Source organism: Rhipicephalus sanguineus, chromosome 8, assembly GCF_013339695.2.
Source record: "Rhipicephalus sanguineus isolate Rsan-2018 chromosome 8, BIME_Rsan_1.4, whole genome shotgun sequence".
NCBI lineage: Eukaryota > Metazoa > Arthropoda > Arachnida > Ixodida > Ixodidae > Rhipicephalus > Rhipicephalus sanguineus.
In genome coordinates this window covers 41,609,534-41,627,193 of record NC_051183.1, presented here as the reverse complement: position 1 = coordinate 41,627,193, position 17,660 = coordinate 41,609,534, and the positions used below count along the sequence as shown (strand labels likewise).

General features: G+C 44.4%; 1 protein-coding gene and 1 long non-coding RNA gene across 2 annotated transcripts; one reads left to right on the top strand and one right to left on the bottom strand.

The window, feature by feature from the left end:
• Positions 1-2,615: 2,615 nt before the first annotated feature.
• LOC125759408 (uncharacterized) lies at positions 2,616-6,075 on the bottom strand. The gene is made up of 2 exons (XR_007417074.1): positions 6,020-6,075; positions 2,616-2,782 (listed from the first exon to the last, which is right to left on the bottom strand). It is a non-coding gene; the product is annotated as an uncharacterized LOC125759408 (long non-coding RNA).
• A 90-nt stretch (positions 6,076-6,165) lies between these two features.
• LOC119403171 (NADH dehydrogenase [ubiquinone] 1 beta subcomplex subunit 8, mitochondrial) lies at positions 6,166-16,559 on the top strand. The gene is made up of 6 exons (XM_049418205.1): positions 6,166-6,282; positions 8,263-8,486; positions 10,688-10,752; positions 13,011-13,113; positions 15,369-15,423; positions 16,351-16,559. Exons 1-6 carry the CDS (start codon positions 6,189-6,191, stop codon positions 16,557-16,559), a joined length of 750 nt encoding a protein of 249 aa, XP_049274162.1. The 5' UTR covers positions 6,166-6,188.
• The last annotated feature ends 1,101 nt before the right edge of the window (positions 16,560-17,660 follow it).

The window sequence follows — 17,660 nt, the reverse complement described above, 5'->3', positions numbered from 1 at the left end:
CCTGTTGAGTCCAGACGATGCCTGTTCCACGTGCCAGCCTGTTTGAGTGTGTAAACGCCACAAAATGAGGCCGTGATTGTATTTTATTTCAACACAGCAGCTAAGGTGGAGTTACAGCATGGCTTGGAATAAGATGCGACGAACGAGATAACACAAAGCTCAGAGATTGGTCTTATTAGCCGTGAGGTGCTGTACATGAAATATCATGCTTATGCTTTCCTGAGTCTCCGAGTGACTTGTCAGAGGACGTGTTCACAAGCGACAGCGTTAATAATAATTGTTGGGTTTCACGTCCCAAAATCGCCATATGATTTAGGGAGGGAAACGTAGTGGAGGGCTTCGGAAATTTTGACGATCTGGGTTTTCAACGCGCACCCAAATTTAAGTACACAGGTCTCGAGCATTCCGCCTCTGTCGAAATGTCTCGAGCATTCCGCCTCTGTCGAAATGCCGCTGCCACGGACGAGATTCGATACCGCGACCTCCGGCTCAGCAGTCACTGAGCATACAAGGACTAGACACCGTGGCGGGTCGACAAGTGACAGCATCCACAATTAACGATAATTAGATGGTTGCCTTGGCACTGTGCTTTGAATGCGGTCTTTAGTAAATGCTGATGCATCTGACATTAGTTGCACGAAACTGCCCTGTCTTACGAGTACACAGATCCAGGGCACTCAAATTTTGCCATCTAATCACCTCAGATTGGATTCCAGGGAAGCTATCCTGTTCTGCAATCAGCTGAAAACTAAAACGTGGAAGAATTCAACAACGTAGTCAAACCATGAGCACTCAAAATAGCCCCAAAACATCCCAGCACCCCATCAATAGGCTGTGGTGTCGATTTTGATGGCACGTATTGGTTAACGTACCCCACCAAGTACAACTCGGCAGTACCACGCCCTACACAGCCAGCCACCTAGGCCTAATGTACCATGCAATGCCGATCGCACCAGAGCCCTTTCCAACATCTTTTCAACACACCACCCTAGGTAACACTGGGTAACACATACCATGCACGATATCGTCCCCACTTACGCCTACCGCACTAAGTACCGCTCAGTGCTCTATTCAATATCTGCCTTTTACTAATACTAATCAATGTTATGCAATGAGTACCACTTCATTCTCAGGTACCCAATAACATCCTCACCACTATTCAATGTACCACACGAAGTACAACTTGCCAGTACCACACAATGAGCACAATATTTTGGTCACATACCCAACACCCTCTCCACCACTCAATGTACCGCACTAAGTACCACTTGACAGTACCATCTCACACTACGCATGTGCCACACTACACACTACTCTTCATTAGCATGCTCAGTAACTATGTCCACTTGCTCAACATATTGCAGTACCACTGCATGAGATTGTCCAACACCACCCCCATTACCACACAAAGCATTACTTGGTGGTACCACACCCAATACAATACACGTATGCCCCAAACTATGTTACAATTTTCTTTACCATGCTCAGTGACTTCCTCTCCTTGTGTCTGCTCAATGTATTACAGTACCAACAAGTGGCAGAGCCTCCAATACCTTACCCATTACCACCCAACATACCCCATGAAGCATTACTTGGTGTTACCACACGATACCACCTACGTATGCCCCATACTATGCACCACTCTGTTATCATTATGAGTAAGTTCCTCCCCTTGTGTCTGCTCAATGTATCGCAGTACCACCGATTGGCAGAGCCTCCAATACCATCCCCATTAGCACCCAACACACCCCCCGAAGCATTACTTGGTGGTACCACAGACAATACCACTTACGTCTGTACCACTCTGTTACGATGCTCAGTAACTTCCTCCACTTGCATCTTCTCAATGTATCATAGTACCACTGAGTGGCAGAGCATCAAAAATATCCCAATTACCACCCAACACACCCCCCGACGCATTACTTGTACCACAGACAATACCACTTACGTATGTACCACTCTGTTACGATGTTCGTAACTTCCTCCACTTGCACCTTCTCAATGTATCACGTACCACTGAGTGGCAGAGCATCCAATAATATCCCAATTATCACCCAACATACCGCACGAAGCATTACTTGGTGGTACCACAACCAATACAACTTAAGTATGCCTCACACTATGTTCCGCTCTGTTAATGTGCTCAATACCTGCCCTTGCAAGCATGCACTCAGATAAACGAGTGCTAATAAAGGTACTCTCCCTACCACACTATCACCATCAAGTGGTATCGCACACAACATGGTCACAAACTCACCTGCCACTTAGCGCTGGCCATGACAGTACCAGATGTGTGCTGAACCGGCCAGAGATGAAACTACAGGCTTCGGCTTGTGCTTTGTGCGGCTTAGCGTTTTCTTCAGACACTGGCTTCGTTGGACTTTCCCAACAGTATGTGGGGTTTTCGTCTGCTTTCTTTTTTCTTTCCTTCTTTTGAAAGAGAAAACTTCTTGATGGAAAAAAAAAACTGGAGCACTGTTTCCAACTTGGGTTCTCTTTTTTTTCTTTTTTTCTAAGCCGAAAGATTCGGATGCTGCTGCTGGATTGATGAGCTTTCTTTCCAATTGTGGACAAACGCGGCACCGTTTTTTTTTTCTTTTGTAAACCGGTTCTTTTCCTCTTTTTTTTGGCAGCTTCTCGGGCTAATGAAGGGCGAAATTGGTTTTAATACTTTCTTTCCTTCCGTGGAATATGGATCAATCGGACCGGATCTGTCGTGTGAGTGCCTTTTCGATGGTGGAGTTTTGCTTCAATTTTTTTTCTTATTTAGTGGTGAGCTTTGCTGAAAAACAAGAGAGAAGAAAACAGTTGCACGTTAGGCTTGAGGCAGTTGGGCATCATTCATTTTAGTCTATTACTACCTATGAAACAATGGCAGCTTTGCTCAAAGAACCCCTATTGGCCTGTCCTTCACCTCTGAAAGTTATGCTGGCTGGTTTGCCACAAGCCTTAGGTACTTTTTCTTGGTTCATGTAAATACTATGCACATTAAGAGTTAAAGGAGTACTGACGCAAATTTTAAATATTTTCGGAATGTTACTCTAAATAAAGACACTGTCGAGAACCCTAAAAAGAGTACTGTGGTGCCTGGGAATGCATCAAATATACTTTCAATACTGCTACCTTAAAAAACTTCTTTGGTTTCGATATTAAGGACGCAGCTTCTTGGCGACGTGTCACAGCAGTGTGACGTCACGGGGAGACAGCAACTCGCGACATACTAGCGGCAGATCTGTCATCTGCTCGTGGTGCACGTAAACAACGATGAGTCAACTGTCGTCTAGCAACCCCAACGGTGATTTCTGCGATTCAGGTTACACGCAGGACACAGAATTCGCAGACTCAGTGGTGGAACTGGTTGACTAGTCGGGATAATGTCCATTGCGGTGGGGCTGGCTTGCAGACGCCCAGCGCCGAAAACTTCGAAATCAAAGTAAAAATTCGGCAGATTCCACGTAACGTGGGAAACAACCAAGATGTGCTTGCCAAGAAAAATGAGTAAGCGCTATCAAATGAAGTAATTATGCAAATCGTCTGTGGGAGGGACCGCAATGGCAGTGGGTGGAGCTGAAATTTTTTCTTAGGTCATGACCGACTATAAACAGCACGTGTTTCCAACAACACAAGAGCATATATTTAGCGATCCAACCAAATACACATATAATTAGCTTGAGATCCAACCAAATACAAGAGCCGCGCATACAAGAGCCGCATAATTAGCTTGAGATCCAACCAAATACAAATTAAACGACACCAAAATCTAATTGAATGAGCCATCATTTTCAGTGAAAACAAATGATGTTCACAGTCAAGCATTTATAATTTCAGCATTAAAAGCATAAGTACAGCAACAGGAACAGTTGCCACATTATCCGTTTAAACACTTAAAAGTGCGAGCAACTGTGGAATAGCCGCTAAATCCTGGCTGTCAAAGCGAAGTTGCATGCAGCAGTAAGTAAGCTATCACGTTTTGTGCCTGTACTACGTGCTCCTGCTCTCACTGATATATTTGCAAACTATTATTATTCACAAATAGCAGCTATTTGAGTTGCAGACCAATTTAAATAGGTAACTATTTTATTTATATTCTTGAATATTTGCACACTACTATGCAGAAATTAAGGCACAAATGTAAATTCAGAAATTAGATCTGTTTCAGACTGCTGGTGGCTCACTGAAGAGATACAAAACTTTTAATTAGTACTAACACTAACATGTCAATTAAGTTAAGTGAAGACGAAAATGTTCAAAACCATCGAAAAAAACACTGGCAAGCGTTGAAGTGTCCTAATTTACAATACTCTATAAGCTGGTATGAGTAACCAGCTAGCAGCTGCTAGAACATAAAAAAAAATAAAACTGGCTCATTCCTTTCTTGAAAATGTTCACATGAGCACAGCTACCAGAAAAACACATGCTCAACTTCACGGTTGAGAGGTCTGAATCAAGACACTACCAATGAATAAACACCTCACATTCCTTCATCAGTCATGAAGAACTAGTTATGAATTGATGTGCCGGATAAAGAAGACTGCTTTGCTGCACAATGTTTGTCATTACTAAGTACACAGATAACAAATAATCATTAGTTATGATAGTTAGTGTTCGGGTAAATGAATTCAACCAGTACTTAAGCCAGAGTCACATCTGTGATTGATCAACCCATGGGAAAGACTTCAGATCTGTGACACACGCTGCCTCTGATCTACCCGTATTCGCATGATAACACTAGATTAGCATAAGATTTGATCACTGTTCCTTATTAAATTACCGGCTTGATTGGATTACTGGATTACTGGATACTGGATTACTGGCCATAAAGTGGCGCAGGTGTTGAAGCAAGCAGATTACGAAGCGCCGACACAAGTCATCTGTTTTCCTGTAGCTGAACGCGTTTCAAAGGCAGCAAAAAAAATACGCCGATGTGAGAAAATCCTTCAGGACTACGTGCTCAGGAGCTGCTGAACGACAAACAGCAAAATGAGAAAGCAAAAAAAGTTGGCAGTAGTGCGAAGAAACGCGGCCTCGAGGAAATACAGGGAAAGAAAAATCGAGAAACAAAACGTCGAAATGCACGATCACTTAAGAGTCGCACGAGTCTTACGGCTTAGCGGGCGTGACAGGCTAGTATTTACGCATTAAAGTCTCACGGTAGCGATTAACGCACGGGTAAGCGATTAATCGCGCTGATGCGTGTAATCGGGAGGTCCGGATTTTGTTGCTACGTCACGGTGCAATCACGACGCGAGACAAAATACGCGACTGCACGACAAAAAAACGAAACAGTGTACGCCACGAGCGCCGACCCAAGCTGAAACACGCTTCTTCGTTAATATTCGTAAAGCGACGCCTCGAAAAAAACGGCGTGATCGCACGGAAAGACGCACCAACGACCAGCACACGCGAGGAATGACTAATCGAGCGACTACCGAGAAGAGGTAGCCGAAAAAGCGGTCCAGTAGCGTACGGGTCACTTTGCCTAGTCACGAAAAGTGTGTCAAGGCGTCGGTGACAGTTTGCGCAAAGACGGTGGCACGAAGTCGGCAACAATGCGGGCGAAGTCGGCAACAACGCGACGCAATGCTTTGGGACGGGCCCCCGACGTGGTTGTGATAAGCCTACCGGCGAGGAGCCTACGGCGCACATGATTACTGCAGCGCTGCTCAGGGCCTTCTCGCTAGGCATGGGGCAACGCCGACGCGAATTCCAGCGTCCCTACCGTTCCGTGGTTCGGAAACTTATCTAACCCTTCTGCGGGGACACGTTCCGAATTTTTTTGCGCGTCAGGCAACCTCGTTTCGACACATTTTCTCAGCTGGGCACGGAGGGGGGGAAAGAGTTCCTTTCTGAACAACGGAATGGCAGCACCGCGTCAAAAGCATGCCGGCAAGAAGGTATATACATCGCGCGGATCTACGCGGAGGGTCCGAGACGCGAGTCCAGACTTAACCGCGGCTGCTGACGCGGACTCGAGCCCGTTTCGAGCGGAGTAGCAGCGCAAAGAAAATGCAGAAATTACCTCTCCACGGCACACCACTGACGACATGCCGCCATGTTGGCTCCCGAAGTTTACTTTTCCGCCGCCAGGGCACACCTCGGCGTTTCCGGTAGCTAAAAATTATAGAGAAATAAAGAAACTACTTTCATCTCTCTAGCACGCTGTGGAGAGGCAGAGGAGGTAATAAGAAATGGCTGCCCTCGTAGGTCTCTCCGGTCGTTTCGGACAAATTGCTCGGTGCCAGCTCAAGGCTCCGGTGATCACATCATGCCGATCAGCGGGCTGTAAGTCTCCATCCTACCGTATTGTTTAGTGCCCTCGCATTAACTAGACGTTGGCACAAACGCAGACCATGCTAACAGCGACGATTGAATGTTGCGTGGCTTAGAAGAAAAGTTAACTCGTACACGACTATAGGAGCAGAGTCGCGGCTAGACCTATGGCTAGAGTGTGAAGCGATTGAATGATTTAATGTGGGTTGCTCTCCGCCAAAATGAACCAGAGGAAGCGAGCTAGCGATCCCGTGCCTTGCCAATATTAGCCGTCTCTGTTCCTAAACCCAGTATGCTTCGTCAATGAGCTCTTCAGAGTTTCACGTTTCTGGTACTCTCGCTATCCTGCATGCATCAAATTCGCTCGCTGACCGCTTTTGAAAGCTAATCTCAGATATACATATACGAGCGAATTCTAAGTTCTGATCCGTGGTTGTACACGATACACACGCGGTCTTATGCCTGAAGGGCATCAGCATCTAGCTTCGGGAGAAGCATCGAAAAATTATGATAGCTTCGATTTCATATTCAGAAGCGACTCTTTCCAGTTCTAAAGCCGACACTTAAGTTCTTCAAGCGTGTCTGGAGTTGACCTTGCAGTGGTAACGCCTAGTGTAATGGATTTTTATTTAATTGCCTCGGTCACTCAGAAGGGTCGAACTGTTACTGGTGTGGTTGGATACTCCTGTAATATTGGTTTCTTGCAACTAGAGTAAATCACTCCCACCCATAATTTAACAGAAACATGTTGTACCAAGGGAGCATCGGGCGATTAAGGAGTACTGACATGAATTTAAAAAGACTGGTGTCAAGAACGTTTAAAAGTGTATCATGGTTGCACGGAACACATTTAATATATTTTAAATACCGCTTCCTTAAAAAAAAAACACTCGGTTTTGATATCCAGGGGTCGTAGCACAGTGACATGTAAACACAGTGTCACATAGGTCTAAGTCACGTGGGGACAGCAACTCTTGACATTCTTGCAGCACCCTGCAGTTTGCTGTTAGTTGTATGTGTTGCACATAAACAGCAAAGGGTGAATTGACATCCAGCAACTCCGACAGCAGTTTCGACCACATCCGGGACACAGAGTTCGTGAATCCAGTGAGCTGTGTTGACTCGTCATGATAATGTCCATTGTGGTGGGATTGTCTTGCAGATACTGGACGACAAAAACTTTAAAATCAAACTAGAATACATCATACGTGTTTGCTTGGTTCCGGTGTGTGGACGGCGTTAACGCTGCCTACCAAGGAAACAAAAAAAAAAGGTCCCTTTTACGATGCCTCAAAATAGTGTCACTTACTCCTTTAAAGGAACTGACAACCAATTTTTTATGGTGCCTATTTTCTTTAGCACAACCAAAAGCTTACCGGTCAGAGTGTCTAATCACGGAATGGCAACATGAAAAACGCCGCAAAACATTTGTAATCGGAATTTTTCTATCTGCGGCCAATATGAAGTCGTATACACATGTGACGACACATGCTGCAAACATTGAGAGCAAGAGCGGTTCGTGTTGGAGCACGGTGGTTCACTGCGCATGCGTGCACTCCGCGCGCATGCGCCGCGGCTCGATATGTTCCACTAGTTGCCGCGAAGGCAGCGCTGCTTCTCACCGTGCAACTCCTTTTACCTCGTAAGCAGCACAGAATAGAGCGGGAATGGATAATAATATACATACTCTAATTTGGGGGCCCTGACAGCGTCGGACTACGTACAGCAAAGTGATTGACCTCATATTAAGCTTCAAGGATCTTCCACTAGGCTGCGTGACCTGCCGGTTTATTGTTACATTTAAGCACGATTTAAAAATATAAACCCTACTCACAACGCGAAAAGGTTGCTAGAATCTGTCACTATATTTTACGGTCCTTTCATTTCTACCAGGATCTTGTCACATGTTCTGCCCAGTTGTCGGTCCCTTTAAAATCTCGACATGACTTCTTAGCCTGCACCTCTGTTTTTCTTTTTATTTGTTGGCCACAGACTGGAACAAGGATTGGCGCCCCGGTCCAACGCCGAAGACTGAGGAAGAGATGAGAGCGGCCGCGAAGAAGTACAAGATGCTCTACGAGGACTACAAGGTGCGGGCGGAGAGCGAGGGCCTGACGTGGGGTGACTACCCCAAGATCCCAACGGTGACGGCGGGATCCAGGGATCCCGAGGAAGACTACGACTTTCCCACCCTGAAGCGGAACTACGGCGAGCCGGTGAGAGAGACGGATGAATGTTTTCGTTTTAAAGGGGCACGTACATGGAAATTTTTAGTTGTCGTTCTTTTGCGTGAAATGAAAGGCCAAGCCCTCAAGAGCCTAGAAGATGTGCTGGTAAGCGTTAGTGCACCCTGAAAAAGTAATTACAGTATACTTTTAGAGCTACTTCCGGTTTCTTCTGTATCCTGACGTCCACACACAGTATGAACTTCTCGTCGCGCAAGATTTCATAATGTTTTCACGACTGCTCTGCCCTGTGGCTGTGTTGGTGAGGCACGAGTGCCCATTTTGAACGTTTTGGTAACATACAAGCAACGATATCGAATGTTTTGGTACCTGACGCCATCACAATTAGGCGTACTGGATTGTGAAGTCACCAGAATTGACACCGTACCCTGACGTCACGATAGTGTCGATTTCAGTAGGTGCACCATGCGAATATCTACTTTAATGTCAAAATAAATATCTTATCAGCATTTACTGAGCTTCACACTTGCTCAGAGCCGTCTCTGTACATAGGAGATTTGTATGACGTAGTAAACTCAGCTTCGAAAATTGGTGTCAGTACCCCTTTAGTTTTAATAGTAATAGAAAAAAAATACAGCCAGCTCCACGCCGTGAAAACTGCCGGGACAGCAAAGCGTGCGAGTGTGTGTAATTGGCTAGCAAGGTCACATGGTGTCGTAAATCCACCGCTATATATGAAGTATGCGTGCCTACACTTGATTGGGCAAAGTGAGATCACGTGACTAGCGGGCTTAGGTGGTCGCAAGCATCGTCATCGTTTAGCTTTCATCATCATTTTGTTTTATTCATTTCTTTATTCACTGCCCCCTCTGGTCACGTACTACTACTACTGTACTACTACTACTACTACTACTACTACTACTACTACTACTACTACTACTACTACTACTACTACTACTACTACTACTATGATGATTGCACAGGGTAGACTTAGATAGCTTCGCTGTAAAAGTCACGGTTTTGCCACAAAGGTGAAGCAATGGTGGTTAAAGGAGTACTGACACGAATTTTAAATATTTTTAGATTGTTGCTCTAAATAAAAACATGGGCAGGGAGAACCGTAAGAATATTGTGGTGCCAGGGAAATACATTGAATATATTTTTAATATCGCTTTCGTTGAATATGTTTTTAATATCTCTACCTTAAAGAAACACTTTTTGCTTTTGATATAGAGAGGGCGGCTTCTCAGTGATGTGTCATCACAGTGTGACGTCACGAAGAGACAGCAACTCACGACGTACTAGTGGCAGATCTGTGACTGCTCCGTCATGGTGCACGTAAACAATGATGAGTGAATTGTCATCCAGCGACCCCCAGAGTGATTTCCGCTATTTAGGCTGCATGCAGGACGCAGAGTTCGCAAACTCGGTAGAACCGTGTTGCCTTGTCGTGATAATGTCCATTGCGGTGGGGTTGGCTTGCAGATGCTGAGCGACGAAAACTTTAAAACCAAATTAAAATATTTTATACGTCTTGTCTGACTTCGGCGTGTGGAGAACATTACAGGGATACTGACACGAAAATTTTCAGTTGTTCTTTTGCGTCAAATGAAAGGCCAAACCTTCAAGAGCCTAGAAAAGGTAGTGCTAAGTGTGAGTGCATCCTGAAAAAGTCATTACAGTATGTTTTTAAAAGCTAGTTTCGGTTCCTACTGTACCCTGATGTCACAACACGGTATGAGCTCCACGTCACATGCTCGCACAATATATAGTGATGTTTCCACGGCCGCTTCACACCATGGCTCCGTTGGTGACGCACAAGCAGCCATCTTGGAAGTTTTGGTACCTGACGTCATCGCAGCTAGCCGGACTGCTGCGTGAAGTCACCAGAATTAGTACTGTAGCCTGACGTCAAGCTAGTGTCGATATCGGTAGGTGCGCCTTGGAAAAGGTGACTTTAATATCAAAATAAAATATCTTATCAGCATTTGCTGAGCTTCACACTTGCTCAGAGCCGTCTCTGCATACAGGAGATTTGTATGGCAGAGCAAACTCGCCTTCGAAAAAAGGTGTCAGTGCCCCTTTAACACTTCGTACCAAGGAAATGAAAAATGTCCCATTTGTGATGTCTCGAAATGGTGTCAAGGGTGGTTAAATGGCAGCAGCTTGCAAAACCTGTTGGCTATCAAAATGCCACCAAAGATTTGATTCCCTTGCTTCCTTCCATCTAGGTTAACATCTACATGGACGCGTACACCCCTGAAAGGCTTGATTTGAAGAGGTATAAGGTTCCAATGTAAGTAACAAGATTTGCAACTTGGATTCGCGAATGGTAATTCATTTACTGGAGGCAGGGACATCGCAAAATTGCACCTTAGCTACCTGGTGATGTGGTCAGCTAAAAATTTGTCGTTTGAGATAGTTTCGGATTTACAGTGGTTTTGAGGGACATTTCAATGGACGTACAAATTTTGAAACTCCTTCTTGAATGCAAATTCATTTACTACTGGAAAGGCAATTGTGGGACATGTCTATACCACGTTTAACTTTGTTTATACCACGTTGAAATTTTGCGCTTTGCTACACCTACAGCCATTTCTTTTTTTGTCCGCTTTCAGTTTCTTTTATTTACCATTTCCTAGTTCAGTTGTAAAATATTATGAGCCACGCTTTCCTTTGCTTTGAAATTGTTATTGTTGCAATACTTTGCATAGTTTTTCCTTCTTATACCAGGCAGCATGAGCAGTGTTAATTTGTTTGTGTAAAAAGCTAAAATTGTGTATTCAGTGCCCGCATGCGTTGGCTTCATTGAGTCTGGCAGTGTCACAGAGTTAAGAAGAATATTTCGGTTCTCCTGTGTCAACACTAACAAGATGAGGTGTGGGAATCTTAGAAAAATGTGAATATCGAATTAAACAGCCACGAATACCCGCCGCAGTGATCTAGTGGTTATGGTACTTGACTGCCAAGACGCGAAGGTCGCGGGTTCAAACCCTGGCCGCGGTGGCCACATTTCGATGGAGGCGAAATGCTAGAGGCCCATGCACTTAGATTTAGGTGCTCGTTAAAGAACCACAGGTGGTCGACATTTCCGGAGCCCTCCACTACAGCCTCCCGCGTAACCATATCGTGCTTTTGAGATGCAAAACCCCAGTTACAAATCAAATAGCCGCAATTCGTATATGCGAATATCTTTCTTACAGTTTATGAATATTTCAAAATGTTAGTTGCAATGAAATAAACGCAGCGTTGGTATGGAAGGAGTATGATAAATTTTATTCTCATAGGTAGTATGCATAGGCGTAAAGCGCGACAACTTTTACTTATTGCAGCAGCTAGGCTACGTCACTAGTGGAGCCCTGCCTTACCGGCTATACAGTAGTCATTTGTATTGTTGTTAAAGTTCTGTGCAAGCAAAGATTCTGCTTGTCTATTCCTAATGCTGCCCAAGAGATTCGTAGCGCATACTTTTCACCCGAGGATGCTGCCGCGACAGTACGATATCTGCAATTCACGTCTCAAGCATCCTTGTGTGTAAGGGTCGCAGTGGGGCAATAATGCTGATGCCACTGACACCTTGCAAGATGTTTCTTTCGCGTTAAATTTTTGTATTGATTGTGCACCTCCTACGCCACTGTCATAATTTTAATGCAAATGCAATCGAACCTTATTATGACGAAGCCACATCTGATACGAAGATAGCTCTGTTTATCCAAAAATATTTTATAAACATATATTTGCAGCACTATTAATAGAAAGAATATTCTTCATTTACTTTGTTACGACTGATAATTCATTATATCGACATTTCACTGTAAATTTAACTTCATGCGCTTTTACAGAGCACAGTCTTAGGCCCATGTACACCCGCCTTACAGTTGCCTACTGTTTTTTAAAAAAATTACACCATTGCTGTGTTCTGATGTTCTTTGGCCACAACTGTACTCCATTTCATTCATCAGGTGCAGTTCTGTAGAAGCTGTGCATGAAGTTCGGTCAGTAAAATGTGCAAGTCCGTGCAGTCTCATGCGTGAATTTGTCGTAAACGTAGCCTCCGCGATTGGTTCCAGCTGCGCACTACCAGAACTAATCACGGAGGCCACAATACAAAAAAGCAAAGAGATGCTAAGTGATCCAAAACAACCTATTGACAACCGTATAAATAACGGGGTTTGTTTATTACGAAGACACAAGGTACCTTCAGTTATTACTCAGTCTAAAAATGAAAAATTCACATTACAGGTGGTAAAATCACTGAACTGTTTATTGGTGCGAACGCATCTACTGCAAAAAGTCTCGCTAGCACCCAAAGCGTTGCACTTGATGTATGAAACAGAGTATAGCCCCTGTATAAAACACCTATATCATCACTTCCTAATGCCCCGATTGTTGTTTTAGCACTAAAATCTGGAATACTTCCATGTAAAGACTGTTCTGTAATGATTTTAAGAATGGCTGTCCAATAGTGTTCTAAAACTACTCTATTTGGCCTCAGAGTCATTATTTGTGCACCCCTTTGACAAGCCTGATTTCTTCCTAATCTTTTTTTGTCAGACGGAAACAGATTGCACAATTCCTCGGCGTCGTGCTTGGCCTTTGGTACCTCATGGACTTCTTCAACCGCCCCGAGCTTGCATTTCAGTACACCATTAATGACGTACGTACGAACGGCCGCGGGACTTTGCTTCGCTTCTAGAGGGAAGCATTAGACCGTAGGTCTTTCCGGTGAATATTGCTGCAGCAGAACCTAACTGAAACGGATTCGTGTCCGACACAAAAATGCCTTCTTTATAAAACGTGTGTGTCATTACACTGTAATACCAGCAAGCCTGGTCTCAATCAATTATTTGTACCCTTAATGTATATACGCTTAAATCTCAGTTTAACATGATGGAATTGGTGAAATGAGCAATTCACTTTGTTATATTGAAATTAGATTTTTTTTTAATGTACAATTCCCGATGAGTTTTTTTTTTTACATAAATGGTGCCCCATAAGATATCCTTGTAATAGGAGGGTGCGAAAATATAATTGAAGTAATGTGTCAATTTTGTTTAACCTTTTGATGCATTCGAATTTTGTTGAAACTTGCTCCGGGATATTGAGGTTACTTGCTCTGTACACGTGATGTTATAGAAAGTTAAATATATTGAGAAATTCTTTTATGCAAGGTGTAACTGCAATTCATAGAGGGGGCAAATTGTTGTCCACTCATTTCGTAGCACGAAGCTACAAAGAAAATCCATTCGATTATCACGAAACAAAAGCTTCGTTGGCAATAAAGTTGTCTCCATTGGATCATCGTACACATTGGGTCTCTATTTGGTTTTGACTCACACGATTGGCCAGAAGTTATCTGCTGTTGTTAAACAGAAAGGTGATGGTTGGGGCCAGTTTGGTAAACCACGATGCGCGAGTGTAAAGTGCGAAAAAACAGGCGAGGGTGAAGAGAGCGAGTCTTCTGTATGCTCTCGTTCACGCCGTCCGCCGCTTTTGTGTTTTACCCTCGAGCATCGTCTAACAGCTTCTGGCTGGTCGGTAGTGTGGTAAGCAAACGTTCAAAAACCGGACAGAGACACAATGTGCACGAGACTTCATCTCGGGTCTGGGATTAAAGCTCGCGACCAATGACTTCCTGGGGTGGTCGCTTTACCATCCCAGCTAACTAGGAGAGAAATTTGCAGCACTACGGTGAATTCGACAACGCTCAGTGCAGGTCCCTTGAACGTCGTAAATCAGTTCTGTGAAAGCCTACGCGGCATAGGAAATATTGAGAGTGGGAATCCGTTGGTCCGTATCATCCGTATCCGTATCATCCGGGAATCCGTATCATCCGTTGGTCCTGTTTTTGAATCTCGGACCAGGACGAACTTTTTGTCAATTAGGTAACTTTTGTTTCGAGAAACCTGTATGGGTTTCCTTGTGGGTTTGTGCTGTAAAACAGGTAGGTGACCACTTCTTTATTTTACAATGTTTATTCCTTATTGCAGGCTTCTGCATAACTGATTTGTCATGTCCGATGATTCGTATAGAAGTTCGACTTGTAATGAATCAGCAGATATTGCAGAGTAAATCATAAACGTCTGTTGCTTACATCAGAAGTAACGAAGATATTTTCTTGTGAGATTAAGACCTTGCTGTAAGTGAGATTCGACTACAAATGTGTCCTGCATCGTAAGCGCGTGATCTTTTTTTGAACTGCGTTTCACCAGGTTTGGGTACCACAGCAAGCACAACACATTGATCACAAAGTATGAAGCAGTCGTGTGACGTGCAAGCAGTCGGAATATCGCACATAAGGCTTCATGACCTTGCTTTTGAGGGAATCGCGTTTCGAACAAGTGAAGGTCTTACAGTCAAACCTTATCACAACAACATTGCATCCGATATGACAATGACTGTTACATCCGAAAATCCGTCATAATTGTATAGCATTCGAAACACTGTATTAATGAAAGAACTATTCTACTTTGTTGTAAAAGATGCATCTGTATTCATTATGTTGAGGCTTGTCTGTACGCACACATCTTGCAAAACAAACACTGCTTGGAACATAGCTTGTCGTGGAACGCGACTTCGGTTCTTTCTCGAATGCAGAGCGTGCAATGCCACCGTAGGAAATTGTGCATGAAAAAAGTAGAAAGGGAAAAAGAGGGAGGCAGGGTTTGCCACGTGAACACGATGCGCTCCTTCGTCTACGACGGTCTATCGAAATTTGCAGTAAGCCTAGCAAGGTACCCTTTAAGATACTAAAACAGAAGTAGTGAAGGTGAACAGAGAAGGCTGCTGTGAAAATAGACGCATTGCTCCGCCAATTGCCGACTGTCGTCATTGCCCATGTTTGTATTGCTCGCCCGCCAAAGCTTTTCCGTGGTTTCTGTAACGTTCCGCTTTCTGTTCGTGCTCTTCCAGATTCCGGTGCAGATGCCGAATGACGAGTCATCCACTACACCTTTGAACCGGCAAAGTAATGTTCTGACCTGTAAATGTTGTGCCTGTTGGACATTAAAACGTAGATTATACATAGGGCTCTGTTTTCGGAGTTTATTTTTCTTGAAATTTGAGGGGGTTTTTCGGAATTTATTTTTGGTGGAAATTCGACATTTATCGGAGTTTAGTTCTCATAAATCCCCAGTCCTCCGAAGCTCAGAGTTTACTTTGCATTATTCTCAATACTCCAATATCTTAGATGAAATGATATCTGAACACCGAAACTATCATAACACACAAAGCATATTTTAGATGTCTAGAAGGTTTGAACGCACCAACACATACACACACAAGCACAATACTTGTATACAAAACACCTACATTCGTGCGTATTACAACCTTACAGCTTGTTGTAATAGGCACAAGCATACTTTATAGGATCCTTATATTTGATGTTGTCTGGAGCGCCCCAGTGCCGCAAGGCGACCGTATATCAAGATGACATCTCATGCTCCCAGGGCTCCTACCTACACTCACGTCTCTCGCATCGTACGCAACAGGCCCTTTGTTAAATGTGCAATGGGGGCGGTCTACGAGATACTGTTGGTGAAAAGTAAAGTTCAGATCGGCCAAACTGGCCGATGTATCAGTGACCGCTAGGACGGCCCTTTCGGTAAGGAATGGAACAGGGTCATTAAAATCGTACTGACCGTTAAAATCAGAGTTTATCGGATAAATCTGATTTGTAAAAAATTTTAACCGGCGAGTGTTTGTCACACTTTTTTGGATTCATCCGAAAAACACAGAGCCCTAATTATGCAATACTTGTGGATTTGTGAAAGGTGCGCTATGGCTGAAGTTGCTTTTTTTCTTTAATCAGCATTCGACAACCATTAGTAGGCTGCGAGACGAAACATGTGGACCTTGTTAAAAATTTAGAGTCCTTCCAACCGTTTGTGAACAGGGAAGACCTGCGAAGCTGGAGAAGCGTTTCGATGGCGAGGCGTCGCGCATGCATTTGTCTTCACTTGCCCGATCGCTGTCGGTGGCATTGGCTCGACAGCGACGCGCACACTAGCGCTTCTGGGCGTGCTGATGTTTCTTCTACTGCCACTGCTCCTCTTTGGACGTACGCTTGGTGTCCGATCCACGGTGAGTCCAAAGAGCAACTGAACGGAGACTGACGAAAAATATGTAGTATCTTCGAAGTTGCTGAATTTGCGCTTATAAAATGCAAAAGAAATAAAATACATAATCGCGATATGATGGCCGGTCTTTGGTGCGGACCGGCCCACTTCTAAAAAAAAATCACACCATCTCCCGCTAAAGGGGACCATGAGGCAATGCGAACCAGCGTTTCGGCATGTCGAGCCCGCGTTTCAGAGGGGGAGTGGAGAGGGGGAAAGGGTGTGTGGAGAGGATTTGCGCATGCGCAGTTAGGGTGGTCACGCCGCACACCACCACCACCACCACCACCAGTTTGAACTCCACCACGAGATACTTCGCATCTAAAACCAGCCAGGCAGGTGGCAACCCTAGGAGCGACGTGTCTGTCTGAATGAGGCTGCCTTGAAGGCTGTGCCGTCTCCCTTGGGATGGCGACACCCTTTGTCCAGGTGAGCGCCATATTGGACCAAGGTTGGCGACGCGGACGCCACCTCTTCTTAAGGTGACGTGCAAACACGATGATAGACAAGCAAGTGAAACTGCAGAAATAATAAACTCGCTTTAATATAAACAACGAACTCGGACATTATTATATTCAAGGCGTCTGCGTGCTCCGACACAACATGACGGTTCTGTTGGAGTTGTTGCAACCCTAAATCTTGCCTACATGACCACTCCTTGATAACGGCGCCAGACAGCCTCGCTGTAATAATAACGCATTTGCATTCAACAAGTACCTTTGCTGCGTCTGATAATCACTAAGCATGCATGCATACCGACGGCAGCAAAATAAACAAATTTTGGATTTGCTCCAATCAAAAGAATAATCGCACATGATGCAGATAGCCAACACGTGACCAAGTGCAATTGGCAAGTGCAGAAAGTGAAGACTGCAAATTTGTGTTTTCTGTCGGCGCGTGACATCTAATGGATGTGCATATCTAACAAGACTGTACCATTCATATGCAGATGAACAACACTTCATTTCTGTAATATTCCCTTCAGGTGCGCATTACAAGGGACTTTCTGTAAGTGTGTAAAGTTTTCGACTTTACTCCAGAGTGCCTTGTGTGTTGCAAGAAAGGCATGGTAGTGCGCTGATTTGCG